The sequence below is a fragment of the Patagioenas fasciata genome, chromosome Z (assembly GCF_037038585.1).
Source record: "Patagioenas fasciata isolate bPatFas1 chromosome Z, bPatFas1.hap1, whole genome shotgun sequence".
Classification (NCBI taxonomy): Eukaryota; Metazoa; Chordata; class Aves; order Columbiformes; family Columbidae; genus Patagioenas; species Patagioenas fasciata.
In genome coordinates this window covers 75114939-75142788 of record NC_092560.1, presented here as the reverse complement: position 1 = coordinate 75142788, position 27850 = coordinate 75114939, and the positions used below count along the sequence as shown (strand labels likewise).

The 27850-nt window shown below is 53.3% G+C and overlaps 1 protein-coding gene across 1 annotated transcript; it reads left to right on the top strand.

The window, feature by feature from the left end:
* Window positions 1–541: 541 nt before the first annotated feature.
* Window positions 542–27734, top strand: LOC136115177 (receptor-type tyrosine-protein phosphatase T-like). The gene is made up of 31 exons (XM_065861118.2): window positions 542–792; window positions 9096–9323; window positions 9722–9964; window positions 10367–10606; window positions 11451–11693; window positions 12736–12969; window positions 13105–13347; window positions 13908–14198; window positions 14937–15034; window positions 15552–15744; window positions 15966–16077; window positions 16216–16462; window positions 16738–16777; window positions 17304–17409; window positions 17590–17657; window positions 17944–18086; window positions 18224–18311; window positions 18933–19003; window positions 19419–19455; window positions 20160–20257; window positions 20442–20558; window positions 21639–21796; window positions 21874–22009; window positions 22749–22898; window positions 23076–23175; window positions 23700–23779; window positions 24207–24341; window positions 24933–25058; window positions 25645–25802; window positions 26089–26224; window positions 26841–27734. The coding sequence occupies exons 1-31, from the start codon at window positions 690–692 to the stop codon at window positions 26913–26915; spliced, it is 4497 nt and encodes a 1498-aa protein (XP_065717190.2). The 5' UTR covers window positions 542–689; the 3' UTR covers window positions 26916–27734.
* The last annotated feature ends 116 nt before the right edge of the window (window positions 27735–27850 follow it).

Here is a 27850-nt window from a genome sequence, read left to right as displayed (position 1 = left end):
TGGGCTGCAAGCACACATCGCCCATCACATCCAGTTTTTCATCCACCAGTACCCCAAGTCCTTCTTGGCAGGGCTGCTCTCAATCAGGTTCATGACTGCTTGGGGAACTTGAACATGCCTAAGTGTATGGGACCTCACAACATGCATCCCAGAGTCCTGAAGGAATGATGTAGTTGCAAAACCACTCTCCGCGGTATTTGAGAAGTTGTGGCAGCCAGGTGAAGTCCCTGGTGATGGGAAAAACTGAAATATCACATGGATTTTTTAAAAGTGTAGAAAGGAGGACCCCAGGAACTACCAACCTGTCAGCCTCACCTCTGTGAGATAGAGTTAATTTTCTTCACAGTTAGGAGCACTGAGATCTGTGCCAGGAGAGGAGACAACCCAGCTGCTGTGGCTAGTAGCTGCTCCTTCCACAAAACCTGAAAACCGTGGTTCTCAGATGAGAGATCAGAGAGCAACAAGACTGCAAAAGGGGCGTGAAGTTGCCCTGGTGCACAGAAGAGAACGAAAACAGCACTGACACTGGCGGAATTTCCCTCTCCAATGAGAAAGCCTCTTGCACCATATGTGATTTCTCTGTGTGGCTGTTTCCTTTCTGTCCTCACAACTCTTGTAATCAGACTGGTGTGCTGTGAGGCAGCCACTGGGGCTGAGACCTCAGTCCTGCCCCAGGTGCGTAAGCAAATATGGACTTACGATGGACATTTCCCCTGGTCCTCATGTTTCTGCTGGCAGTGACGGAGCAGGAAGAGCCAGACCTGCATGTCTCTGGAGAACCTCTGGAAACAGGTAAGAAGTGCTCACTCCTCTCCCTGCAAAAGGTTTTGCTGCTCTTCTGATGCAAGCTTGCTGTGTGTCTTTACCACACGCAAGGTGCAGTAGCTTTATCAGAGAGGAAAGGAGTTAATGTCCATACCAGGGCTCAAGACACTCAAGTATCAGCTGGGTTGTGGTGGGATGAAGCTCGGTTTGGGGATGGAGAGCAGCAAGCCTTGGTGTGCTGAGAAAGCCTCCACAGGGGCCGTATCATTCCTCTGTGGAGGGGGCAGTGTCCCTGGGGGCAGCAGTTAGCCACCTCTCTTTGCACAGTGTGAAGATGCCATGTCCTCACTGCAGTGGATATGGGTGCTGGTGCCAAGCAAAAACCTTTGAAACCATGAGCTGAGCCCCAGTGTGTCCAGGAGACCCAAGAAGAATTATAGTGTGCTGGGACTGCTTTTTAATGGGCTTCCTCGGTGCCAGAATTCCAGGCCAGCCCCAGGGCTGGGGTCCTATGCAGGCTGCACACTTCTATCCCGGCAGAGTCAGTTAGTGGGTATCTTCAGGCTCACGTGTTATCTGACCTCCCAGGAGGCAGATGAATCAGTGCCATGCAGCAGTGTTGGGGGTTTGAGCTGTGGTTCATGGGCTGTGATTTTACATTGGTCTTCATCTCTCTGAATTGGAGTATTTCTCTAAACTCGTCTTGTTGGGGCTAGGTGATGAAAAACATTACACTAACTTCTACTCAAATTGTCCTGATTTGCTGCAGGGATGCATCTCGGCAGGCGCAGGCTAGAGAAACCTGCTGATTAAGGACCCAGGCTATGATAAAGGCCAGGGAATTGGACCAGGATCTTTACTTGCTGATGTAAAACTCTTGTCAGGGTCTGTACTGTGTGATATGGACCATAGGAGCCCATTCCCAGGGTAATGTGTCCCCGTAGTTGCAGGGACCATAAGCACAGAACACTGTCACTCAAAAATCGAGGGCTAAAACTGCAACAGAGGATATTATCCTGCCCAGAGTAGCTTCCCCTTGCCCAGGTCCCTCACTGAAGCTGTCCTCCCAGGCTAGTGTGTGCAACAGTACCCAAGTGTGGTGTGGCCCTCTGTCTTGTTCGCATGGTGCTCATTAAGGCCAGGACCTGGCCATACCTTGCATGGTAGGATGTAGTAGGGACCTGGTGGCCAGCAGACCCTTGTCACGTTCTGTACATCTTGGTCACTCAGCCAACCCTGAAGAGCCCTGGGGCTGCCTGCAGCAGAGATTTTGTTGCTGAGTTTGCACCTTGGTATTTATGTAAAGCGGAACCAAGACAAAAACATTCGTCAGCTGCGCCCAGCAGTGCAGGCAGCCCTGCCTGCACCCGCAGCACGTGAGCTCAGTCCATCCCAGGACCTGTGCCAAAGTCCACACCTCATGAATCACGGACCTTCCCTTGCTGAGGGACAGGACAAGGGGCGTGACCAGGATAGGGCAGGAGGATTCAACCCATCAGTTAGTGTGGAACAGGCCTCTGTGGGGCAGATAGTGGCAATGGGGCAGGGTAAAGCTGTTGAGCAGAGATGAGGAACATGGGAACCAGACATGACCCAAGCGTCCCACTTCCTAGGCATCCCTGAGCATCTCCCATGACCCTGGCCGATGTAGGGTACAATCCATGAGGCAGAACAGCCCAGTGGGGTCAGTGGACAAACTGTTCCCACTTCATATTGCTGTCTGTTTCCATGCACTTACAAATACCCTCATACTGGAGGGACCAGGGTACCATTCACTGTGGGGCTGCCCCAGTTCAGCAGGGCTCCTGTATGCTAAAATCACTGGGCCAGCTTCCCCCACTTGCTCCATCGCCCAGCACTGAGCGCCGGCAGCGCCAGCTCCTGAAGAGCTACAATAATTCGCGGGAAGCACCATGGACCACAGACTCAGCAATTGCCAAGGAAATGAGGGCAGATGGCAGAGTCATGTCCCAGCATTGGGTGGGCAAGGTGGAGGTGCACACGGTGCTAGTGGGGTCACATATGGTGCTGCCAGGAGCCCAGGGAAGAGCAGAGCAGCTGCAGGCACAGGATGTGGTCGGTGCCTGTGGTACAAGTGTGAGCCAGCACAGTAGTGCTGCTCTGCACACCCCATTACCAAGGCACCGTGCACTGAGCAGGGTGCATTGTTTCATTGCCCTATTGTCACCTTTATTGTCTTGCTGTGCTCCTCTCAGAGCGATTTTCTCTCTCTTGAGATGCCTCGCCTGTGTGAAAGCTGCATCTCCTTACAGTCCCCGTGTGCCTGGGAGGCAGGTGGAGAAGCTTCTAGGGGGTGATTCCCCTGCCAAGTCAGAGACCATGATCCAGGGTGGCCCTGGTTCCTTTCTCATCAGTCTTGCTTGACATTATGCAGTGATTTAGTAGCAGATTTTGAAGCCCTAGCTGGAAGACTATCTGTAATGCCTGGTGAGTGGGAGAGTGCTAGGTGAAATAAGGCTACACTCAATCTGAAAAGTTTTGTGTTAGTGGGGCTCGAATTCCCAACAGTACCTAGAAAAAATGCTGTGGGGATCACAAACACTAAGAGATGCTGTGGAGGAGCGCCGTGGGGCTGGACAGCCTTTGAACTGTGAGCTGAGTGCTCCACCGTGCTTCCCCTTCCCATTACCAGAGTACAATGAGGATTCAGGAAACAAGTGTTTCACTTCCTGTTCTTAAAACTCTGTCAGATGCCCTTTTGCATGGCAAAACAGTGCAGGTTAAAGTGCCACCATTGCCCTTCTGTCCTCACAGTGCTTACTTTGCCAGCTCCTTTCCCTGGCACTGCTCCCACGCTGAGCCCCTTCTCCACCCTCACATTGCCCATTACTTTTAAAGACCCACTCAGCAGCCTTGGTTGCTTGCGACGAATACAGAGATGCTTTAAGAACTGTGAGTGTCTTCTTGGTGGTTTGCAATACCACTCTTCACTGGCAGAAATGGTGCTTGCTCTTCCTAGCTCCTCTCAGCAAGCACAGGGCATCAAATGCAGCAGGACGCCAGCATGCTTTGCTGTCACCGCTGTTAGGTGCTGAGTTGCCATGGGAAAAGGGTTGAACTTTGCCTGCTGCTCCTTAGCTTTCACCTGGTCTTTTATTCTTTGTGATAATATAATGTAAGAAAATACACCTTTTGCTGGTAAGCAAAGGGCTGAACCCAGGAGCTTGACCTGAATAACCAGCATAGCTCTTTCTCCTTTCTTCTGATCCTCTGTGACTTCTGCTTCTAGGGCATGCTGGGGCTTTGTTTTGCCTGCCAGACTCATAACCCTTTTGCAGCAGGGACACGCAGTACAGATATTTCTGTAAAACGCTTTCTATATTCATGTGTATTAAACAATATTAACAAGGAGGTTATTCATTCAAAACCATAAACTAAAAACAAACAACAACAAAACACACACACATACCCAAAAAAAAAAAAAAGGTAACAACCCAGAACAGTTAATGTCTGACTATATGAGGCAAATAGACTAACCTTTTGTTACCACTCCTGCCTACACATTCAGCATTCTCCACTTCGCAGTGAGCACACATTGCATGTTATCAGAAGTGCCTGTTTGTTCACATCTACACCATATTTTCCATGCTGAAATTTCACTTGTCTCAGCCTTTTTCTTATAGGTGAGGGTGGAGGGCCTGTGGGTGGTTCTCCGCATATCATGGTGCAGGGTAAAAAACAGTGTCTGATGACTGTATTTTTACCCTCCCGGATGCCGTTAGTCCCTACAACATTAGAAGATGAGCATTTCTTTCCCCTTTCTGAGCACCCTCCCTTCTCCAGCAGTGCCCTGTGCCCCCACGCACAGGGGTGTGCATCCATCTACTTTGCACAGATGGCGAGCCCCAGCCTGGTGAAACTGCAGCAGATTTGATACCCTCTGACTCATGTGTGCCATGCAGCTTCCCATGGTCACCACCAAACCACACAAACAGCCACCCTGGGTTAGAGAAAAGGCTCCTTTGCTCACACAAGCTCTTTTTCCATGCAAATGTTACGAAGTGGTTGGGGATGGAGTGCAAGAAAGAGGCTGACGACAGTGATGTTGGTCCCCTAATCCATACATCTCCATTGCACTCAGCAGTCATAGATTAGCTTCTCTCAGCGAGTCTCAAGTGGTAGATGCCTGCTTATTGGAGAGGTGAGGCTGAACTGGGTTTTATTCAGCGATGTTCTTGAGGTTAAAAAGGACATGGACTGAAAGTGTCTTCTCTTCCCCTTTCGGTGGGGAAGCAGAGCCTTCTAGGCTTTACCCTCAAGCAATCACCAGAAATGCCACCAGAAAGGGCTCTGAGCAGCTACAGAAGCCTGAACGCAGATGGTGTTGGTGTTGTAGCGCCTTGCGTGTATTCAGCTCCTTGTCAGCGGCAGGGTGGGGGTAGGAGGGAAGCTCTGGAGGGGTTGTGGTGGCACAGGTGCTGCTATGAGAACACTCTGCAAACAGGAGGCAAATAGGCTTTGGCAGCACCCCAGGCTGTCTCACTGCTGTACACTACCCCTCTGGAAGGCAAGCAAGCTCCTTTTGTCATACCCATCCTTCTGCCTGACAGCGTTAGTTCCCGGGCTAATTTCGGAGGTTGGTGCACTCCCCTACAGAAGTGCTCTCCAGGCTCTGGCTCCTCTGAGGCTGGGGATGAGCTGTGGGATCTATCTGCCTTTATTGATCTCTCCCACCCAGCCCATTGGCACTGTCCATTGTGGTCCATGTCCAGCCTTGGTCTGGGTACTGTGTTACCCCCTGCCTGTTCTGTGCATGAGGACAACAGGCCCACATCTGACAAGTCAAAGTGCACAGGGGAGCCTATGAAGAAGAAAAAAGGGGGCCAAATGACCATCCTCACAGCTCAGAGGGGACAGGCATCCTGCTGGTGGCTGGGGGCTCTGCAGGCACAGCCAGGTACAGGCAGGGAGCAGAGACTGCTCCCCCGTCTAACCCTTGTGCCCGAAGGGCAGATGTGGCCCCTGACACACCGCTGGCACATGTGCGGCCTTTGCAGAAGCACAATTCAGCCCTGTGCCCTTGCCTGATGCCGCGCTGGAAACCACAATGGATCACAGCAGGAGCTCACCACTCCCTCCTAGCAGACAAGGTCAGGAGGACTGAGGAAGCCCTGGAGCAAAAACTGCATCTCTGCCAGGCCCATTTCACCTGAAAAAAGGAAAGGGGAAAAGATACCAATGTCTCTGGCAAACAATTAGGGATGGCAAATGCCAAGGTTGAAGATAAGTGATTTACCAGAGTCCTGATGAAGGTGGCCAGCCTAGTCAGAAATGTGTGGCTGTTGTGCCAACTCTGTCCAAGGGATTCCATCACACATACTTCCAGCCTGGGAGCCTTACAAAGCACGTATTTACTTGTAATTCAGTGAATTGCCCATAACCAAGACAATCAATCTTAAGTGCCTGTCAACAGCAGTTTCATTGTGCAGAAGCTTCACCTTTTAGTAAAGGAAAAAAAAAATAATCATAAACTTTAAACAAAGACTACTTCTCCTTTGTACTACAGTAAGCCTGCACTGTATTACATCTCTGAAGCAGCAACTGTAAGATATGGTGTTTTTAAATGTAGTGTTACCCTTGGCTTCTGTAAGGAGGCACCATACAGGGCCAAAACCCTCCAGAGAGGGTCATTTATAGTTGCATCAGCAGCAAATGCTTGGCTACATGAAGGACACTAAAAGTTTCATTGCAAGGCTCAAAGAGGGCTGGGAGCAAGGCAGAGTTCTGGCACACAGCTGCAAACCACCCCTCCCAGCAGAGCATCGGTGGTTGTAGGAAGACACGTCCAAGATATCTCTTGAAACCTACACCTGCGTCAGCAGTTCACACATCCCTCCTGAATTTCCCTCCTGGGATGCTGGTGTGTCCTGTGCTTCTGGTGGGTTTTGTGCCACTGCAAGGACTGTAACAGCTATCAGGAGATATAGAAGCACTCACAAAAGGGAAAGCAACCAGGTTCCCTTGCACTTAAGGTCAAGACTGAGACAGTCTGGGAGAGGCTAGCCATGCCCATGAGCACTCGCAGCCCCCTCGGCTCTTAGGGCTGTCCCCTGTTCCTGGACTGTCACCCAGGAGGTGCTGAGGCATGACCATGTCATGGAGGGTCTGATGTCAGCTGAGGACCCCAGAATGACATCCCAGGGTAACACGGGGCTGTGCTTACCCTCGCAGGTGTCTGTCTCATTCCACAAGATTTGCGTCCCACTGGAAATGCATCTGATCTGGAGGACTGATGGCACATACTCCCCAGCTCCCCATACTCCCCATAAACCCCAGGAGGGGTTTCATTCCCTCAAACAGGTTCTTGCTTGAGGTCAGGCACTGAAAACCTCTTCTCCAACAACAATTGTTCATATTATTCTGCTGTGACTCTAAGATGGAAGAATCCCCATCAATGAGTAAGCTTTGTATAGGCATGATTTTAGGCCCTGAAATGTGAAATGAAACACTGGAAATGCCTTCACGAGTAGCTCTCACCTGCCTGAAACAATTGCTCCTCAATTTGCCAGTCTGGTGGGATTTTATTCTGTTTGTTTGGCAGGGGCTTTATTCTGGCTGAGATGATGCAGCTGTTGTAGTCTGTTGGCCTGCTGCACAAGGAGTGCAGAGCAATCATGGTTTCATGGTGAGTCTCAATGCAATTTCGGTCTGTTGGGAAGCAGTGCAAACTCACTGTGCCCGCCTGGCTGCACGCCAGTTACTCTGGACACTGTTTGGGTACCTCCAGTGAATTTGCTGGATGAAGAGAGCACACAGAGAAGTACATTTCTTATTACATGATGACTGGAATCTGCTCAGAGGCTAGAGATTCAGGTTAGTGCCCTGCAGAAATACAGCAGCAATCCTGTCTAGAAACTGATGGAAAATGAAAATGTACTTCCATCAGTTGTCCAACCTACATGTTGCAGAATGCCACTAAACATGCAGCTGGTTAAATACGTACCTGCAGTCCCTGTCAACTCCATTCTGCCAACCCAGATGTGAGGGTGTTACCCCTCCTGGGTGAGGATGGGAGGGATATAGAACAGGAGGTACCCTTTCCTAGAGCCAGCAGGTATATGGGGCAAGGGATGGAGAGAAGAAAATAATAAGTGTAGCCTGCAAAGCAAGTGAGTTGGTACAAGAGTGAGCTTTTTGCTGCAAGTAAGTGTGCACATGGGTGTGAGCAGGTAGTGCCCAGCAGGATGACAGGAATGTAGGTGAGTGGTGCCAGCAGAGACTCTCTGGGGCTGGTGCACTCCCACAGCCCCTGTCTTTGGGGGAGAAAGCACAGGAAAAGGCAGCATCCTCCAGATGGCTGGATCCTACTGGCTGGGATCCCTCCACATGTGTGGGTGGGAAGGAGGGCCTGCAGGTGACCCTCCTGCACTGCACCTGAGGCTGAAAGGAGGGTTAATGCACTCAGGGTATCCGGGCTCATCCTGGGAGGTGCTCATCTCTGCCATCCCTTTGAGTGAGGAGGACCAGCACCCCTCTGGATGAGGCCTCCTCACCCCTGAGGATGCTGCCAGAGTCCAGCGATCCTCAAGGCTTTCCCTCATGGCCTTTGCACACAGGAGGATGTAAAGCTCCCTCCAAGTGGGACCCCATGCTGCAGTTTACCCCAAACCAGAGTGGCTACACTGTGAACGATTTGGTGCAGCTGAGCTGTGCTGGGAAGTATGTGCCATCAGTCCCCCAGATCAGATGCATTTCCAGTGGGATGCAGACCTTGTGAAATGAAACAACCATCTGTGAGGGTAAGCACAACCCCTTGTCACCCTGGGATGTCATTCTGTGGTCCTCTGCTGACATCAGACCCTCCATGACATGGTCATGCCTCAGCACCTCCTGGGTGACAGTCCAGGAACAGGGCACCTGGATGCCTCAGCTTTCCCCCTGTCCTGGCAGTGCTGGGCCACCTTTTATCTCAGCACCTTGCTGCAGGCAGCTGCTGGAGTCTGAGCTCCTGTGGAGGACTTCAGATGGGAGAACAAGGGTTACTGTACTGGTGGCTACTGTAAGACCCATGCCTGCAAACAGTGCCTGGTCGTATGGTCAAGGTGACAGGAGTGGAAAGACTTCTGTGTGAAGGCTGGGCAGTAGCCCATTCCCAAATGAAGCCTGAGTGAGAAAGCCTACACATCTCTAGGGATGGATGGAACAGCACTTGGGGTGGCCTGCACCCAATCTTTACTCTGGGCAGCTGGAGAGGGATTTGGAGTTAAGTTAGTGGTAACCAAAGAAGCTGGACACTGTCATCCATGGTAATAGACCTCACAGCAGTCCTCTTCCCATCCTCTTACATTCAGCCTTTCTCCTCTGTGCAGAGAGATGTCAGCAGCCCCAGTGGGACTCAAGGCTCCACTTTACCCCAAACCACAGCTTTTACGGGCTCAATGAGGAGGTGACACTGAGCTGCTTTGTGGAAGACTCCCCTCCCCTTGCTGTGATCAGATGTGCAAAAGGGATGACTCCAGGTTGGAAGAATGCTTGGGAGGTGAAGGACAATAAGGACATGTGGCATGAGGTGTCAGAGAGCCTCACCTGCACCACAGGTAAGTGGAGAACAGTAGGCCTCCACTGCAAAATGAGGGGGGGATCTGCATATCTGTATCTGTGAGGTGCCTGGGAGCAGTCTCCAGATGGGGAGGGACAGAAGCCTTGAGTGTGAGACAGGGTTTCTCACTGTCCCTCTGTCTCCTCCTTGGCTATTCCAGAGTTGCAGGCCATAAGGAAGCTGGAAGAGGCCAGACCCTGCCTCTCATTTCTCCTGTCTCCCAGTGTCCTATATCACCACATTGCCCAGGCTCACACTCCTTTCCCGCACTTGGGGCCCTGAGTTTCCTCTGGGTGTTCAATGCTGACACCACAGTCAGTCATGGATCAGTCTCAGCCCCTCCTGCCTTGTGCACCCCCTGTCCCCGAGATGGTATCTCAGACTTTCTCCCTCCAGGAAAGTGCCCAAAACCCCAGTGGGATGAACGACTTCGGTTTTCATCAAGCAGAAGAATTTATCGACAGAATGAAGAGCTGAACCTGACCTGTCCTGGAGCTCTGAAGCCATCCTTGCCCAAGGTCAAATGTGCAAGGCAATTCCTAAGAGTGAGCTCTGGAGAACCAGTCTATGGAGATAACTGGTGGGGCAGGAACAGCACAGGTGCCTGGATACCCATTGAGAGGGCCCCAGAGTGTATTGGTAAGTGAGGCAGCAGCAGCTCTGCTATGTCCCCTCTCTACCTTCACCCTCGATAGCTCGTTGTGACGTTGCCTCACCGAGTAGCAGGCACAACACAGTCCCCGCTTCATGCTGTGTTCCCCCTGCAAACTGTTGAAGAGGACAGCCCAGGTAGGTGATGAGACAAAGCAATGCCAGCCAGGCAAGCCAGCAACTCCTTCAGTGTTTTCTGGGCAGAAGAGAAGGAGAGTCCTCTCCCAAAAAGACTCACTGAGGGGTCATGTCCTGACAGATGGACGTTTCTCCTTCCTTCTCCTGTCAGCAGCTGGAGGGATTGCTGTGGGTTGCTGATATCCCACCACCTACTTCTACCCTGCCTCGTCACCTCCCAGTCCAACTAACACCCACTTTCACCTCTGCCAGAAATGTGCCAAAGGCCCCAGTGGGACACAAGACTGGAGCTGACACCAGATCAGAAGAATTACAAGAAGAACGAAGAAGTGATGCTGAGATGCCCAGAGGGTTTACAGCTGTCCTTCACCAAAATCAAATGTTCAGTCATAGTCCAGCACGACAGTAATGGGAAACCTGTATACAGAGAATATTGGTATGGAATAGGCATATATGACTCGACCTCCATTCCATCCAATGTGGAGTGCCTCGGTAAGAAGGGCATCAGGAGCTCTCCTGACTGCCCCGCTCTGCCCTTCCTGAGCAGGGGAGAGCAGGCTGTGTGTGCACAGGGGGTTTTGGGTGCTCTGCTTGCCTGGGGAAATGGCAGGTGCTGCTGAAGGCCATGTTGAGGCATCCCCTGAGCCTGCCCTGTGGCTGTACCATGGCTTCATCAGAACCTTAGTGGGGATGTGTCTGGTGCCAGGCTGAGTCCCTGAGGGTCCCATCAGGAAGGGTCTGTGGGATCAGGGTTGGGACAGCGGCCAGAGCTGCCCATGCCAAGCCAGGGCAGAGCGCTGGGTGTGCAGATCTCCAGCATGTGATTCATGGATGGGCTGGAGGTTCCTGGTGAAGGTACCAACTGTGGGGCTTGGTCAGCCCTTGGCATTGGGCTAGAGGCTGTGGGGGACTAGAGGCAGGAGCAATGCCCTCCCTCAGGCAATGGAGATGTGGGGCTGCCCCAGGCAGGGACAGAGCTGTGCTGAGTGTGGGGACGGCTGTGCAGGGGCAGCCCAGGGCTGGGTGGAGGTGGACAGGGAGAGACAAGGTGGGGAACTGCCTTCTACTGGTGGTGGGGGATGGCCGAAATTGTTGTGGACAGAAGAAGGTGGATGGGGGAGATTCACAGATGAGTGGTCCTTCATGCTTTGAGTGCAAAAGAAAGTACCCCTAGTCACAGGCCTTGCCTATGGGTAATGTCCTAGCACATGGACATGTCTCCTTCCCTCTCTCTTCAGCAGCTGGAGGGCTTGTGGCCAATTGATACCCAGCCTGCCTCCCCTGTATGAGCTCTTCACCTCTCACTCCAAATAACACCCATATTCACCTCTGCCAGAAACATGTCAGAAGCCCCAGTGGGACACAAAACTCCAGCTGTCACCAAACCAGTGGAACTACAGGAAGAACGAAGAAGTGATGCTGAGTTGCATGGCAGGTTTACAGCCGTCCTTCACCAAAATCAAATGTTCAAGTGAAGACCAGCACAATATCTCTGAGAAACCTGTATACAGAGGAGTTTGGCATGGAATGGACAGCAGTGGTGGCTGGATCCCCATTCAGTCTGGCGTGGAGTGCCTCGGTAAGGAGGGCATTAAGAATTCTGTTGGCTCAGGAGCTCTCCTGGCTGTCCTGCTCTGCACTTACTGAGTAGGGTAGAGCAGGCTGTGTGTGCACAGGAGGCTTTGAGCCCTCTGCCTGCCTGAGGAAATGGCAGGTGCTGCTGAAGGCCACGTTGAGGCATCCCCTGAGCCTGCCCTGTGCTTGTCCCAGGGCTCCAGCAGAGCCTTGGTGGGGATGTGTCTGGTGCCAGGCTCAGTCCCTGAAGGGGCTGTGGGATCAGGGTTGAGACAGTGGCCAGAGGTGCCCAGGCCAGGCCAGGGCAGAGCACTGTGTGTGCAGATCTCCAGCATGTGATTCATGGATGGTTGGGAGGTTCCTGGTGGAGGTACCAAGTGTGAGGCCCTGCAGAAGGGTGTGAAGGCATGGGGCAGGATCCAGAGCCAGCACTGAGGTGCACACAGAGGTGCCCTGGTCCTTGCTGTCCCTCCAGATGCCACACCAGAGTGCACAGATCTGCTTGCCCCCTGCCTGCACATGCAGGAGAGAGGCCCTGGGGAGATCTCCTGCAGCCCTAGGAGCTGGAGTGGCAGTGACTGAAGGGAGCCCGAGTGCCTGGGACTGGCTCAGCCCTTGGCATCAGGCTGGAGGCTGTGGGGAATTAGAGGCAGGAGCAATGCCCTTGCTCAGGTGATGTGGATGTGGGGCAGGGACAGAGCTGTTCTGGGTGTGGGGATGGCTGTGAAGAGGCTGCCCAGAGCTGGGGGAACTGGGTAGGGAGAGACAAGGTGGGGAACTGTGTGCTGCTGGTGGTGTGGGATGGCTGAGAGGGTCTATGGACCGAAGTGGATGGACGGGGAGGTTCACTGATGGGTGGTCCTTCATGCTTTGGGTGCACAAGGAGAGGCCCCTCCTCATAAGCCTTGTTCATGCGAAATAGCAGGCAAATGTTTCTGCTCTCTTCAGTGCCTGGATGGATTACTGAGGATTTCCCTGCTACCCCCTGCCCATGCCCATCCTCAGCACCTTTCACCCCAACTGACAACCACTTTCACCTCTGCCAGAAACGTGCCAAAGGCCCCGGTGGGACACAAGGCTCCGGCTGGTACCAGACCAGGAGAATTATAAGAAGAATGACCAAGTGACACTAAGCTGCCCTCAGGGTTTCCAGCCATCTGTCACCAGAATCAAATGTTCAAGCAATGTCCAGCCCATCAGCTCTTGGAATTCTCCACATTGGAGTGGATGGGACAGCAGACGTGTCTGGATCCACGTGGTGTCCAGCGTGAAGTGCATCGGTAAGGGAGCCATCCGAAGCTCTCCCAGCTTCCCTGCTCTGCCCCAAACTGAATGATTGCTAATATCCCTCCACCCACCCCTGACACAGCTTTTCACCTCCCACCTCCCCTAACATCCACTTTCACCTCTGCCAGAAATGTGCCAAAGGCCCCAGTGGGACACAAATCTCCAGCTGGAACCAGACCAGGAGAATTATGAGAAGAACAAACAAGTGATGCTGAGCTGCCCTGAGGGCTTCCAGACTCCCTTCACCCATGTCAAATGTATACGGGCATTCCAGCCCACCAGTAATGGGCAGCCAGTGTACACAGACCGATGGCTTGGGAAGGACAGTAGAGATACCTGGATCCTCATTCAGTCCAGCGTGCAGTGCATCGGTAAGGGAGCCATCAGGAGCAGGAGGGTACTTTGCAGGAGCAGGATTCTGGGAATGTGTCAGGGCAAAAGTCAAGATGAAGGTCATGGTTTTGCCCTGGGGCCAGTGCCATCAGATTGATGACCTGGAAACAGTTCAAGGATGAAATATGTCCTGTTGTGCTCTCTATGGCACCAAAGGAAGACTCCAGCCACACAGATCTGGGGTGTAAGGGCAGAAGGATGCTTCTGTTCCTCCCTGTGAGCCGTGGTGTAGCCCAGCTGGGGATACACTGTTCTGCCCTTCCCCTTGTTCTCCCTGCCCATGTCCTGATGTTTGACTGAATGGGGGCTGTTGCTTCACTGGGAGAATTCTCCCGAAAGGTTATGTCAAGCCTTTGAGTGCACCATGAGCCCAAACTCCACCTGCTCCCCTTGCTGGAGAGCTGGAGTGACCAATTTCAGCCTCTTGCTTTCCCTCTCTCCAGACTGGGTGGGGAGCAGGGTTGTCTGACTGCAGCATTCTTACAAGATTCAGGTGGGAAGGGAAGGGAGTGACCCTCTTGCAATGTTTCCTTCCTAGGCATCCTTCAGGTTGTCCCTGGGACCCTGGAGATTTCCAGCACCAGCATCAAACTGAACTGGACCTGCAGTCTCCCTGACGTGTGCCAGCGCATGCGGGCCAGGTGCCGTTTGGCAGGACCTTCCTCCCCTCCCTGTGAGGCTGAAGAGGTGAAGGGAGAGGAGACACTACAGGGCCAGGAGGGAACATTCACCTGTCCCCCTCTGCAGCCCTTCACTGACTACAGTGTCACCATCTCCCTGCCACCCAACATGATCTTGTACATGCAGCTCTTCAGGACAAGTGAGGCAGGTATGTGTCCACCTACATGAAATGTAAAGGTGCTCTTTGCCCAGAAGGTCAGCCTGGTCATCTGCTCACAGCAGTGATGGTCTGGGGTTGAGGCTTCTCAGAGCCTGTGGGGTTCAGGGAAAGGGCCTGTGAAAGGCCCTGGAGCAGACCACATTCCCTCCTCCCTCTTTCATGGGCCTATGTTGTCCAAAAACCAGGATTCTTTACCCAGCGCGCATGCAAATGACCCACACTTAGCACACAGAAATGAGATATTGTTTATTGCAGAGTTGCACAAGTCTGGATGCTGGAATAAAGCTAGCATGCCACCCAGAGAAGTAACACTTGTTATATACAAAATCTTATCCTTACTTAGGGCAGTCCTAAAAAGCCAACTGGTTACACATTTGCTTATGGCATTACATAATCATTTTAGTGAATAGTGATCAATGCCCAGCTAAAGGACACTTTATCCAACAGTTTCAAGGTATGTGTTAAAGAGACTCAGCTAATTATGCGGGCTTCAAAATGTCTAAAGCTGCAAGGTCAGTCTCTCTGGTTGGGTATTTTGCAAATCACTCTTATCTTTGTCAGACTGACCTGAAACTGAAAGGGTTTACATACCTTTAGGTTAGTTATTGCAGACAGGATTCATTCTTTTAAATACTAATGACAACACCAGGAGCTGCCTGCACCCTGCTCTGAGCTCAGCTTCCTCTTGCCCCCACCACTTGTGACCCTGTCCTTCTGTGCTTCCAGTGCCAGACAAACTGGAGAAGCTGTGGTTGGAACCCAGCAATGGCTCCCTCATGTGGAAGCCGCTGCCCTCCTGCAAAGGGGAGATCATCGGATACCAGGTACCAGGGGAACACAGAGGCCCCGTGGCCCCCCTACCTTGCCAGGCACCGCCCTGCCTGGAGCTCTGTGCAGGCAGCCTGGAGAGGGTGGGGAAAGGAAAGCCATTATCACCTGTGGGTTGAAAGAGAACTTCGGGGCTCCTCTCGTGGGGGCTGTCACCACAGCACCTGCAGTGTGGCAATATCATACCAGTCACCTGGCATCAGGCTCATTAGAAATATATACAGCTATCCAAAGGGACAGCATCCCCCTTACCCTCAGCTCTTCACAGAGGCTTTGTCCTTTGCTTACAGAGGCTGTCACTCTAACGTCTTGAGTGTTGGCTTCAAATTCCTCCTCTTGTCTGCATGGGGTCAAGGCTCCTGCTGGTTCCTCTCTGGGAGCCTTCCACAGCTGGGGCAGGTGCATAGAAGGGGAGGCTTGCAGGGGTGCTTTGCTCTCTCTGGGTGTGCTGTGGGCAGGTTCCCAGAGGCCAGCTGGGAGCTGCTGCCCTCCAGCTCTGTCTCCTGTTCCCAGCTGAACATCACAACGAGGAGCACGCAGGATGGCAGCCTCCTGGAGATGGAGCGGCTGTGGCTGAACATCCCTGTCACTGAGTACCGCCTGCCTGAGCACAGCCCTGGCAGCAGATATGTGGTGATGATACAGGGACTCACGGCTGCTGGAGCCGGGGCTGCGTCACTGTGGGAGCTTCAGACCAACAGCTCGGGTAAGGCTCGCTGTGTCCTGGCCTGTCCAGTGTGGCTATGACAGGTGTTCTGGCTGAGGCAGCTCGGTGTCCCCAGCCCTGTGGCCTCCCGGGTGGCCTGGAGGAGCCTGGGCACCGAGGAGCTGAGCTTCGCAGCCCGCACCACCCCGGGTGTCCCTGCTCCCTGCACGGCCCCTGCTGTGCTGCTCGCTGATGCTCAATCCCCAGGTCTTTCCCTCCAGACACCCCACACCCTCTCGACATCACCTGCCACAGCATCCGTGACATCTCCCCATCCCAAGGGACGGCAGTGCTTCTTCTCCACCCCATCGCCCGTCCCTCCGAAGCAGTGAGGTGAGTGCAGCCCCCAGCAGCTCTGCTCTTCGCAGCCCTGACATGGGTTTCCCCACCAGCAGCACCTGCCCACAGCCACCTCCATCCCTCTCTCCCTGTCCCTGTCTCTCCCAGCCCTCTCACCACGCTGCCTTGCAGGGAGCACCAGCTCATCGTGGCTGTGATGGACAATGTCACGTCAGTGGAAGGTGCCTGTTTGGGGGAGCCGCAGCCCTTCAACGCCAGCCAGCAGCCTGGTGCCTACGTGGCTGCTGTGCTCAACCTCACGGCCCCCACAGAATTTGTGTTGGGCAATGGGACCCACGGGCAGGGTTACCACAACGCTGCCCTTCACCCAGGTTGGGACTACATGGCCCTTCTCCGTCTCGTCCGCCGCTCACAACAGGTACCGTCCACCCATCCCAGGGGCTCTGAGGATGCTGCCAGCTGGGGCCAGGCCCCTCAGCAGGGTCTGGGCTGTCTGACGATGGCAAGCGGCAGTACTGCAGAGGCTCTGCTCTGGGTTCCTGTGCTGAGAGCCCAGGCACTTTGGCAGAACAGTGTCCCCAGGGTCCTCGGCCACAGCTGAGGCATTTGGTGGCCATGGGTGGGAGGCCCTTGCCCCCAGGGCAGGCTGTGGGGCAGGAGTGGCCTGAGCTCTCCCTCCCTCTCCTCCAACAGGCAGAGAAGTTCTCCTGCATCTGCTACAGCTTCTCTGTTGGTAAGTGAGCTCCTAGCTCTCTGTGCCTGAGGGTCTCTCCTGCATGCTCCCTTTTCCCAGCCTGGCTGCTTCCAATGGAGAGGAGCTGACTGAGAGCAGGAGCTGTGGGGTCTCGTTTTTTAATTCCATCTTTATGCAGCTTCTCTGAATCTTGAGGCTACCTATGGTAGATGGGCTTTGGGCAACCTTGGACCACTTGAACAGGTGTGGCACAAATGGCAGTTGGACACTGTGCATTATTGCTGCATCTTAGTCCCAGTGCTCCCCTGGTGCATGTGTAACCCCATAAATGCAAACCCCTCTCTACTCTGGGCTATGGCTGTGGCAGTCAGGGAGACAGGGCTCACACCAGAGAGTATCACATCAAGCAAGTACCTACCCTTTCTTCAGCAGCTTAGCTATTCTCCAATGCACAACCTGTGGCGGGAGATGAGAGAAGCTACTTTTCACCCCTTGCCCCTCTGTGATCTCCCAGTGTCCAGTTTGGGCTCTGCAGGAGCCTGAGACTGGGCTGTGCTGGTTGCAGGGCCGGAACCGGTGCCTCGACTGGGCAGAATGTCTGTGCTTCTGGCAGTTTTACTGGTGACTGCACTTCTGGCATTGGGGATTTTGCTGCTTTTCATGCTTTTGAGGTCAGTATGTGTCTCACCTCTCCTGCTCTCTGCAAGGCATCCAGCACCTTGCACTGCCTGGAAGTGTCCAAGTGGACCCTGAGATAAAGCAAAGTGGGAGGCCATGGCATTATATGTGCAACAACCTCTCCCCTGTCTCTCTCTGCTGCTGGTCTATGAGCATGACTTGCTGTTTTGCAGGAGAAAGTACAACAGTTCAAAAACCTCAGAGAACAACAGTGTTATCCCCCTGCGAAAACATCAAGGAGGTGAAGTATGAGCAGAGGCCCTGCATGTCTTGTCTGGACATACTGTCTGTTAAAAGCACAGGCAGGGAGCTTACAGGCTCTGTAAGATCCTTACAGAAACAAGAGGACCAGAGCTGGCTGGTATGGGGAAAGTGACACTTCCCAGGAGAAAGAGACCTGTGTGAGGAGGGACAATCTAGGGTTTACTGGGGTTCTGACCACTGCAATGACAGCTCAGTCCCAGCTGCAGAGCTATAGGATCAGCCATCAGGCACATGCTAAACTCCTGGCTTCGTGGTCTCCATAGGTGTGGGCAAGCTGAACACACAGATCCCAGTGGAGGAACTGCTGGAGGCTCTGAAAAGGTTCAAAAGGGCAGAAATAGAAGCAGAGCAGACAGAGGATGAATCACTCGACAGGCATGGCGCTGGGCGTCTGAGAGAGTATCAGGTCTGGTTTAGCTTTGTTTTTCCACCTGGCTGCACTGTCCACTCAGCCCTCAACCCTTCCTTGGGTGTGTGATACAGTTGGCCTTGGCCAGCCCCAGAAAACATGCCAGTGCAGAGCAGACTTGTCTTCTTCTGCAGCAACTGTCCTCCACTTTGTTGCATCCCTGCGATGCTGGGAAGGAGCTGTGTAATCAGAACAAGAACCGCTACAAGAGCATCATCCCATGTAAGTAGAACTCTCCAGGGATTGGCACAGGCACTCAGAGGTGGTTGGGCACTACAGGGTTCTGGTCTGCTGTAGGTGCCACTGCAGCTCATCAGCAGAGCTGAGCTCCTTGTCACATCATCTGTGGCCACCAAGACCCAGAGGGATTCAGCAAAATTGTTGCGTTGGACCCACTATTTTATATCCGGTTGAAGAATCCTTGTTCTGCCCCTCAAATCTCCTTGCAAGCTTAATCATTCATCATTGTATTCCTGTTCCTGCTGTTAGTCATTGCTAAACGCTGCTGTGTCCCATCTAGACATGGATATTTGTGCAAGAGTGGAGGGAGTGACCCAATTTATATCAAAACTTAAAGCTCCTTTGGGGCCCACATAGTGTGGACATTTGGACACTGCATTAACAGTCTTCCTCAAAAACATGTTGTATTTACTGCTCTGCCATGTCACCTTTCATCTCCTTAGCTGCTCTCTACCTCTGAACATGTCCTGAGGCCTGAAGTACTGCTGAGGAGGGAGAAGACAGTCCCAGACTTTCCTAAATCACATATTCCTCCTTAAACAGACACTTAAGTTGGTGCCCCGAGGAGACAGGCCACTAACTCCTACCTCCCTTCTCTTTCAGACGATCACTGCCGCGTGGTGCTGCAACACTCTGACACAGAGAATGGCTACATCAATGCCAGCTACGTGGATGTAGGTAGCGAGGAACTGCTGCCCTGGGCAGGGTGGAGGTGCCTGGTCAGGGTAGGAGGGGTGTCTGTCTGCTCTGGGTGGGGACAGTCCTGTTGACGTGGGCAGCCCCAAGGTCTGGCACTTGCTGCCCTTGAGTCCTGCCAGATCTGTGGGGTGTCACTTTCCTTGTGTCCTCTCTAAGCTACCCGGAGTACTCTGAGTTTCTGTGCAGTTCTCATCTCTAACAATAAGGGACCTGCATGAGGGACAGAAGCCAAAATACAGTCCCTGGGTACCCGCTCTGTGCTGGCCAGGTGTGGTGCTGTGGGACACGAGGGCTCTGGGTTCTGATACCTGTAGGGATGGGTCCTTTATTTCGTTCCCTGTTAAACATTTAACCCATGTGACCGGAGATGTTCGAACTTCTTCCCCACAGAGCTACCGGAGTCCACGCTTTTTCATTGCAGCTCAAGGTGGGTGCTTCCAGCCCTCATGCTCAGGACACGCTTGTTGCTGCCCTGAGCACTTTGGAGAGTGGGAGTTAATAGCTTGATCCAAGGTCCTGTGTCTCCTGGGTCTCTGTCTTAGGCAGTGGTTATGGCTGCTGCAGGGTATGGAAGGCCTTAGTGGCAGTTTGGCAGTGACCAACTGGAGCTAGTCCCTGGCTGAGGACATGTTCCTTCCACACACGAGCCTGGTTTGTTCCTTTTGGTGGCTGGTGTGACAGGGACAGACCTGCAAATGCCTGACACGTCTGCACTCAGTGCACTCGAAGACAGGATCCTTCCAACAGTGTGAAGTCAGGATGGGTTAGTCTGCTCTGCACAGCGTGTGGTGAGGTCTCCTGCTCCTTACAAAGCTGCAGAAATGCTCTTCAGGAAATAGAACCCTAAATGTGGGAGCAGCTCATGGTTGTCTTGAGGGTCTGGATGGGAAAGCCCCTGAAGCAGCAGCAGTGAATCCTTCATGTACCCTGGGCTTAACTGCCCCCCCTCTTCCTTGTCCCAATTTCTAACATTGGTGATGAAGCCAAGGTGCCCATCACCACTGGTCAGGTGTTGCTGTCCCCAGACAGAGGGAACCCAGGGCTTCTCATAGCCTGGGAACATCTGAGTTGTGCCTGGGAGCACGCCCATGACTTGGAGACTGACACAGAGCTCTACTCTTCTTCCCCAAGGCCCCTTGCCTGGCACGGTGGTGGATTTCTGGCAGATGGTCTGGCAAGAGAAGACCTCAGTCATTGTGATGCTGACGGGCTTAGTGGAGCAGAATAAGGTAGAGAAAGCATCTCAGCCTGTGCTCAGCTTGGGCCTCCCCAGAGCCCAGGCTTCCTTGCCTGCTTTGCTTTGTTCCCGGTGCAGCTGGCAATGAGGGCAGAGAGCAGCTCCGCACCACTGCTGGCTTGCAATGCTCCTCTCATCAGTTTGCTAGTGCTTAACAGTCTCGCTGCTGTTGACAGACCAAGTGTGAGCAGTACTGGCCAGAGCAGGAGCAGGTCTACGGGGACTTCACTGTGACACTCAACAACACTAGGACCACCACGGGTCTTGTCACACGCATCTTCTGCCTGCAGAAGGTAAGTCTGGCCTGTAGTTGAGGTGTGGATGTCAGATGTTTTTGGGTTTCAGCAGCTGATGGGAGCTATTGGCCTAGAGATGATGTGGGGAGCCCTGCCTGGTCTTCAGCACGATCAGGTCAGTGTTGCTATCACTGGATGCCATGCCTGGGCATCAGCCCCAGGTTTCTGTGCTAGGCAGAGGCAAAAAGCTCCAGTGGTCACCTCAACTGGGTCTGGACTGATGATGCACATGGGCAGCTCACGCATCTTTAAGGGCTTGGATGAGGTGACCACAAAGCTTATAAATACAGTTAAAGAAGTGCATCCAGGATGATGGGGCAGGTGCCTGCTTGTCCTGGATTAATCTGCGGAAGGTCCACATTGAAGCTCTGTGGTCACACAGCTCCTAAAGCTGAAGAGATACTTTATGGTTTAACATAGCTTAATTACAATTCTCAAGATGGGTACTTCTGCTGAAGTTGTAACTCAGATAATAAGCAGAAACTGAAGGAGGCACAAGGAGGGGAAAACAGGTATCATATAAAGAAACTGCAGTTATGCATATTCTCTTCTTGTCTTGCCCTTGTCTAGCTAAAAGGTAAAGTTCCAAGAGCACCTGATGGCGGGACATAGTTCATTAGTTCAGGTCAAGTGAATATGATATTTAGGGAAGAATACATGATGGGCTGGTAACAAACATCACTACATTCACATCAGTGCAGAACCAGCCTTAGGAAATGCCTTAAGTGGGCAAGCCAGGGCTTTTCGGTGACTATGAAAACACTCTATGCTGTGATTTTTATTTTTTTGTTTCCTCTGGGGCACAAGCTGCATTTACTGCTCTGAATTGACTGTACACAGCATGGGGAAGCAGACAACAAAGTGAATCATATGCACTGGGTGAATTTGGCCTTTACTGTCTGACGACCTATACTGGAACAGTCATTTTGGTAGGGGTTCTAGGGGGAACAATGGGTGCTGGTTCCCCCGCTAAGTGATTTTTTCCACTACTCCCTACTTGCCGGCATGCAATTACTTTACACAAGTTTCCAAGCAGGCTGCTGCTCCCTGCTCCCAAACATGTCTCCCTCTTTGCAGGCAGGCTGTGCTCTCCCAAGAGTGGTGGAACAGTTTCACTACCTGCTGTGGCCAGACCACGGGGTGCCCAGAAACCCTGCCCAGCTCCTGTGCTTAGTGGAGGTCGTGAACAAGAGGGCTTTGGAAGCTCCTGGTGGACCCGTGCTGGTGCACTGCAGGTACAGGGCTGAGAGCACTTGATTGCTAGGGCAAGGCTGGCCGTGGCAGCACTGACCCGAATTTTCTGCATCCTCAGCGCAGGGATTGGGCGCACAGGTACCTTCATCGCCCTGGACTTCCTCCTGAAGATGGGGAAGGCTGAGAGGAAGGTGGATGTGTTTCACTGCGTACAGAAGCTGAGGGAACAGCGGGTCAGCATGGTGCAGACCAAGGTGAGGAGAGTTACCTGCTCCCTGCACATGGGAAGGCTGCAGATCTGCTTCCCACCCTTCCCAGGGACGTGGTGTGCAAAGCCATGCTGGCCATGCTGTACATGGTCTAGCCACAGGGACTGGAGCTGCCAGGTGATGGAGACTGCAGGATCTCATTTTCACTGTTGTGTCCAAACTCAGTCATGATCCATGTTTCTCTGACACCCTCTGAGGTGTCAGAGGCATTCAAATGTACTAGTCATCCCGGTACAGAAGGGCTGTCTTGTAGGCAAGAAGCATAAACGAGAGTCCACGTGTCATTCAGGTTTTCAGGATGGCTGCCCTCATGGCATCTTCTGTGCAGCAGTGTGCTGGCCTAGGGACCACATCCCCGTGGTCTGCTCAGTGCTGGGACACTGTGCAGGAAACTAAGTTGGGTGGGATCATCCAGCTGCTTGTAGGAAGACTAATTAGTTCACTGTTTTTCTGGGTTTTCTTCCCCAGAGCAGGGACCTGGTCTAAGAGGGGGCATTAAACCACAGGAAGATGATCTTGTCTGGGTTGTTGCAGTTGCCGGCTGCTTCTCAGAGGGCTGCCTGCACTAAGAAGTGTCTGACCTTGGGACCCCACAGCAGGAGGGTGAAGGATGGACCTGGGTCATTCCTGGCATAGTTCAATGCCAGTGAGCTGGTAGTCTGAAGCCCCAGGGCTCCTCACGGAGCTGCTCCAGACTATGCAGCTGACTGATGTCCTCATGCAGGAGCAGTACACCTTCCTGTACGAGGTGCTGCTTGAAGGTTTGCTTTGTGGCAACACCGGGGTCCCAGTGGAGAGCATCACCAGCCATGTCCACTGCCTTCGAGAAGCTGAGACTTCGAGGCACAACAATGTCCTTGAGAAGGAGTTCAAGGTACCACCAGGATCTGGTGAACTGAGTCTGGTGCTGTGGGGGACTGATCTGTGAGGCCTCCTTGCTACTGCTCCCCTCCCCAGCTGTGGGATGGAGATGGGGGAACATTTCTCTGGGGTGGCTGAAGAAGGGGAGGAGCTGACAGGCACGTCTTGCTTGGCTGAATCATCCCTACAGGCCCTGCAGAAGTTTTCTGAGTTGTTCCAGCTCCTGCCATGCAGAGAAGCAGAGAAACCCAGCAACCAGCCCAAGAACCGCAAGCCAGGGATCCTGCCAGGTACTGCTGGCAGGGCTGGGCAGCCCCTTGTTCTGCAACCCAGTGCCTGGGAGCAGCATGGGGGGACGATGATGCCCTGCTGCTTCCCTCCCCCACACCGTGACACTGGCACGTTATACCCAAGGACCAATTTTAATGTTCTGGTTGGTAATACATGTGAATTAGGCTGGTCCCTCCACAGGAGCAAGACCCCATCCCTGCTTCCTTCTGCGCTTGCAGGTACTCCTGGGATAAACATGTCACTGGGTCTAATCTTTCCCAGTGGAGGAGCCCAGATGAGGCATTAAGGACCAATGAGGATGGTGGACCTGCTGTGCCTCTGTGTGTCTGTACATGGGGTTTTGAACATGCCATGTCAGGCAACCCTGAGCTTTCATAGCCATGGGGCTGGTAGTGCCTGTTAATCCAAGCTTCTCCAACCCATGTCGCAGGGAGCCACGCTGGCCCCACTGCTTGCAGGGCAAGCCCCTTGCCTCTGTGCAGGGAGACAACGGTTTCATTTCTCCTGCTCCTTGCCTCCGCAGCGGATTCCTGCCGGCCCATCCTCATGTCCTCGCTGAATGCAGACGGTTCACCAGGTTACATCAACGCCGTGTTTGCCAGCGTAAGGCTCCAGTCCCATGAGGGGGTGGCAGCTGCTGAGAGCAGCAAAAACTGTCCCCGTCCCCAGCCTCACTGCTAGAGGCCACGGTAGACCATGCCGCTCGGTCTGAAGTGTCCCAGCCCTGGGACTTCTTCACAGTGATTATTTCCCAGTGGCTGCGGCCCTGCTGCCAGGAGATGGCCCCCGTGATCAACCTAAGCCCTGCCTGCACAGCCAGCTCGGGCGGCTGTGATGAGCTGAGGGGCCAGCAGGGTGCAAGCCTGCTCTGAGCAGGGCTGGGGTGCCCTAAATCTCCTTGGGCTTTGCTCTGCTCCTGGGCCGGCAGAGCCCTGGCTGGAGGGAGGCAGACAGCTGCTCCAGATGTTAGAGGGCTGTCAGGGGACGGATTGTGTGATTTCTTCCCCCAACACCCTGGTGTGTTTTGCAGACATACACCAAAGAGGACAGACTCATCATCACCCAGCTGCCTTTCCCCACCACGCTGGTGGATTTCTGGGCTCTGATCTGGGATTACACCTGCACATCGGTGGTTGTGCTGAACCAGCTCCAGGAGCTGGACCAGGTGAGGAGTCCATGCACAGCCCTGCCATCCCCTGTCTCCCCGTGAACCTGGGCAGTGTACTTTCTGCCTTTGCCCCCATGCAGCTCTTCTCACAAGAGCTTGCTCACTGCAGGAGCCCGCTGCAAGCTTCTGGGGTCCCCCTGGGAGATCCATGAAAACAGTGCCTGCACCATACCCTGTCCCTGAACACATCCAAGGCCAGGCTGGACGGGACTCTGAGCAACCTGATCTGGGTGAAGATGTCTCTGCTTGTGGCAGGGGTGTCAGACTAGATGACATTTAAGAGACCCTTCCAACCCAAACTATCCTAAGATTCTATGGCACTACAGAAAAGCGGTGTCACCAGTCTCACAGCAAGGGAGCACCCCTCGGGTTTTGGTTACCCCTGCCCAGGTGTCTTCTCTACAGGAGTGTAATTCTTCTGACTGCAGCACTGTGGGTTGGTCCCCAGAAAATAGCGGGCAGAGCACTCCCATGCACACCATAGCTTATGGACGAGGGGCTGGTGTGCACACCCACTCGAGGTGCTGAGCTCTGCTGTGCTTGCAAGTCAGGGCTGTGTGTGATAGCACACATATCTTCCCCCCGCAGACATACGTGGAGTTCTGGCCCACCCAGGATGAAGCTACCTATGGCCGTTTCCATGTCCTCCTCATCTCAGAGAAGCCTGGAGATGGATTCACAACCTGGACACTTGCCCTCACCAACAAGCAGCAGGTAGGCTTTTTGCACAGAGATGGCAGAAGTCCTTCGAGAACAGCCTTTGCAAGACCTGGGAGAACCAGCTGGGCTCCAGAGTCAGCAGGCTTTGATTTGGGGTCAAAATTACAGATAGGGGTGACAGAAGCCACAACAGTCAGAGGGATCTGATGGGGTCCTGGAAGGGCACTGGCCAGAGAGGGTCTTTGACCTTGGGAGAGAGGTCAGTCCCAATAAGATGAGGCTGCAGGCAGATGTACAAGGCAGAGGCACATTTCTGTAACTTCCTAACTTGGAGGACTACAGCTGCTGATAGAGTCTGTGCATCTTGGTGGTGGTTTGTGGTTGGGGAGAGCTGTCACAGGTAGCTGGACACTGAACCAGCATCAGTCTGAGCTGCATCTGGTGGGCAGCCCTTATCTTGTGCTATGTCTGCCTTCTTAGTGGAGGTCAGAGGCTGGGATTGGGCCATCCCACTGTGGAGCTGCTGCCTTGATCCAGCGTGTATGGCTAAGCCAGGACTGACACACGCTGTCCCTCTCTTTCCTCCATGAATCCAAGGGGCTTCTTCTCTGCCCAGACCACTGTTTTTCTTCCCCACTAGCCCAAGAAGTCTGCACTACAAGTCCAGTTCTGGCAACTGACGGACTGGCCCATGCAGCAGCGTCTTCCCCCGCACCCTACCACCATCATCAGCCTGCTAGGGAAGGTGGAGACAAACCATCGGCAGAGCCAAGATGGACATATTCTGGTCACCTGCTGGTGAGTGATGTTTCTCAGAGGAGCAGTCTTGGCACAGAGCTGGGTCAGCCCAAATTGCACTAATGAACTTTGGTCACAGCAACATCCTCAGCCCAGGTGAAGGGTGGACATATGAACATGAAATCAGCTGTGTTGAGGGAGAAAGGCTTCCTGTGGAGGCTGGCTGTGTGAAGGATCTGGGGACATGACCATCCTGAGAGTCTGTATGGCTATTGGGACATCTGTGAGGCTCAGCACTGCCAGGTGACCCCAGGGCAAGTGACTCTCACCTTGCTCTCCTCTGCAGGGATGGTGCCAGCCGGAGTGGAATCTTCTGTGCTACTGGTTTCCTGTGTGAACAGATCCAAAGTGAGGGGCTGGTCGATGTATCCCAGGCTGTGAGGATGCTGAAGAGGCGGCGGAGACAGCTGATTAAAGATGTGGTAGGTGCTGACTTCAAACCCAGCCAGGGTGACAACAGCAGACCAAGAGCCATAGCCTGGACTGTCCCACCAGCTGCCCGAACACCTAGCTCAGATCATCCTGTTGGGAACAGGAGCAGATTAGAACTCTGAAAATCCTGCTTTCTGCTGCTGGGACAAACCCACTGACTTAGGGGCAGTTTCTGCAGAACTGGATGGGCACCAAAATATTCTGTGAGCTGAGTTGCTCCTTTCTGGTCCACCTGGCCTGCTCAGTGCAGGGCTGCACTGGTGGGTGCTCAGGTGCATGTCCTGCATCCACCTCACCGCTTGGTCTGGGTGCTACAGGCCATCATAACATGAGCACCCTGGATGGGAGTGAGCAGCAGATGCTACATGTTGTGGATGCTGGCTCTCCTCCCAAGACCAGCTGGCTCCAGAATTGGAGTAGCCCAGCTCCCAGCTACTGGAGCACATACCTGTGATTCCTCAGTGGAGGAAGGTGGTCTCTAAAAGAGAGGAGACGAGTGGGCTGTACCTGCACCTGGCTTGCTCAGGAAGCTGTTGGCAGCCAAGGCTGGCCTTCTGCTGCAGGTGTTGGTGTACCATGTTCTCACACGCATCCTTCTGTCCACAGGAACAGTATGGGCTCTGCTACGAACTCGCCCTCAGTTACTTGAATTCATTTGAAACATATGGGAATTTCAAGTAGAGGTGTGACCACAGCCCATCTCCAGCCAGGACTTTGACTCTCTTGACAGCCCTCCATCAGTAACAGTGGAAACCAGAGGAGATGAGAGGGGTGTGTGCAGCCCGAAGGTGCTTTACTCCTCTGAAAAAAAGCCATCTCAATGGTCTTCTGCAGCTCGAGAGCACAGGCTGGAATGTCTCCAAATTGTGATCACATTTTGAAGTGGGGATATGACCTTTTCCTAGAGTTTGCACAAGAACTTACCTGGAATCACAGCCCAAGCACACAAACCAGAACAGAGGCACCAGCATTTGACCTGTCCTATCCAGGCTCCCTTGTTGCCTCAAGTAGTCCCAGGGAAAGTGGGGTAGCTCCACCAGCACTCAAACTGTGTTTTGCCAGGGAAACATCAAACAGCTGTAAGATCCATGAATCTCAGAGGCACAGGCTATCTGTCCTACTTTGGGAGAAACATGAAGCCCAAGGCCAACAAGAGCCAAAGCAGGGACAATCCACAGCCCTGCAGTACTATCCTGGTTCTTCCAGCCCACACAATCCCTTCATGGATTTTCATCTGTCTGATGCTGATCCAGGTGCTACAGCCCTACCAGGTCCAGAGAGGCTCCCTCACTAGCCTGTCTGGCTCCACCATGACAATCCCTGGTTGTAGCACCTCAACTCAGACACTCTGGATGTCGTTCTGGCAGACTACTTCCCAGAAAAGGGCTGACCATGAATACTGGTTCTGTCTTTTCTGCTCAAGGGCAAAAGGCTTCACAGCCAGGACTGACCCCATTGCACTGTTCTGTGGCTCACCAATAAAGGCTGTCTCTGGCCGCAGTGGTAGTGACCTCTGATCTTCACTTTTCTTCCAGGTTTGACCTGACATCAGGCCTGCAAAAGAGCTGAGACCACACAGGTCCCTCAGCTCTAGCCACAGCATGAGCATAGAACAC

Bases quoted from the DNA above. Each gene is read 5' to 3' on its own strand.
- LOC136115177 (XM_065861118.2), top strand. From the start codon at position 690: ATGGACTTACGATGGACATTTCCCCTGGTCCTCATGTTTCTGCTGGCA. The intron at 793-9,095 runs GTAAGAAGTGCT...TCCTCTGTGCAG, and splicing joins TGGAGAACCTCTGGAAACAG to AGAGATGTCAGCAGCCCCAG. The intron at 19,004-19,418 runs GTAGGTAGCGAG...TCTTCCCCACAG, and splicing joins TCAATGCCAGCTACGTGGAT to AGCTACCGGAGTCCACGCTT.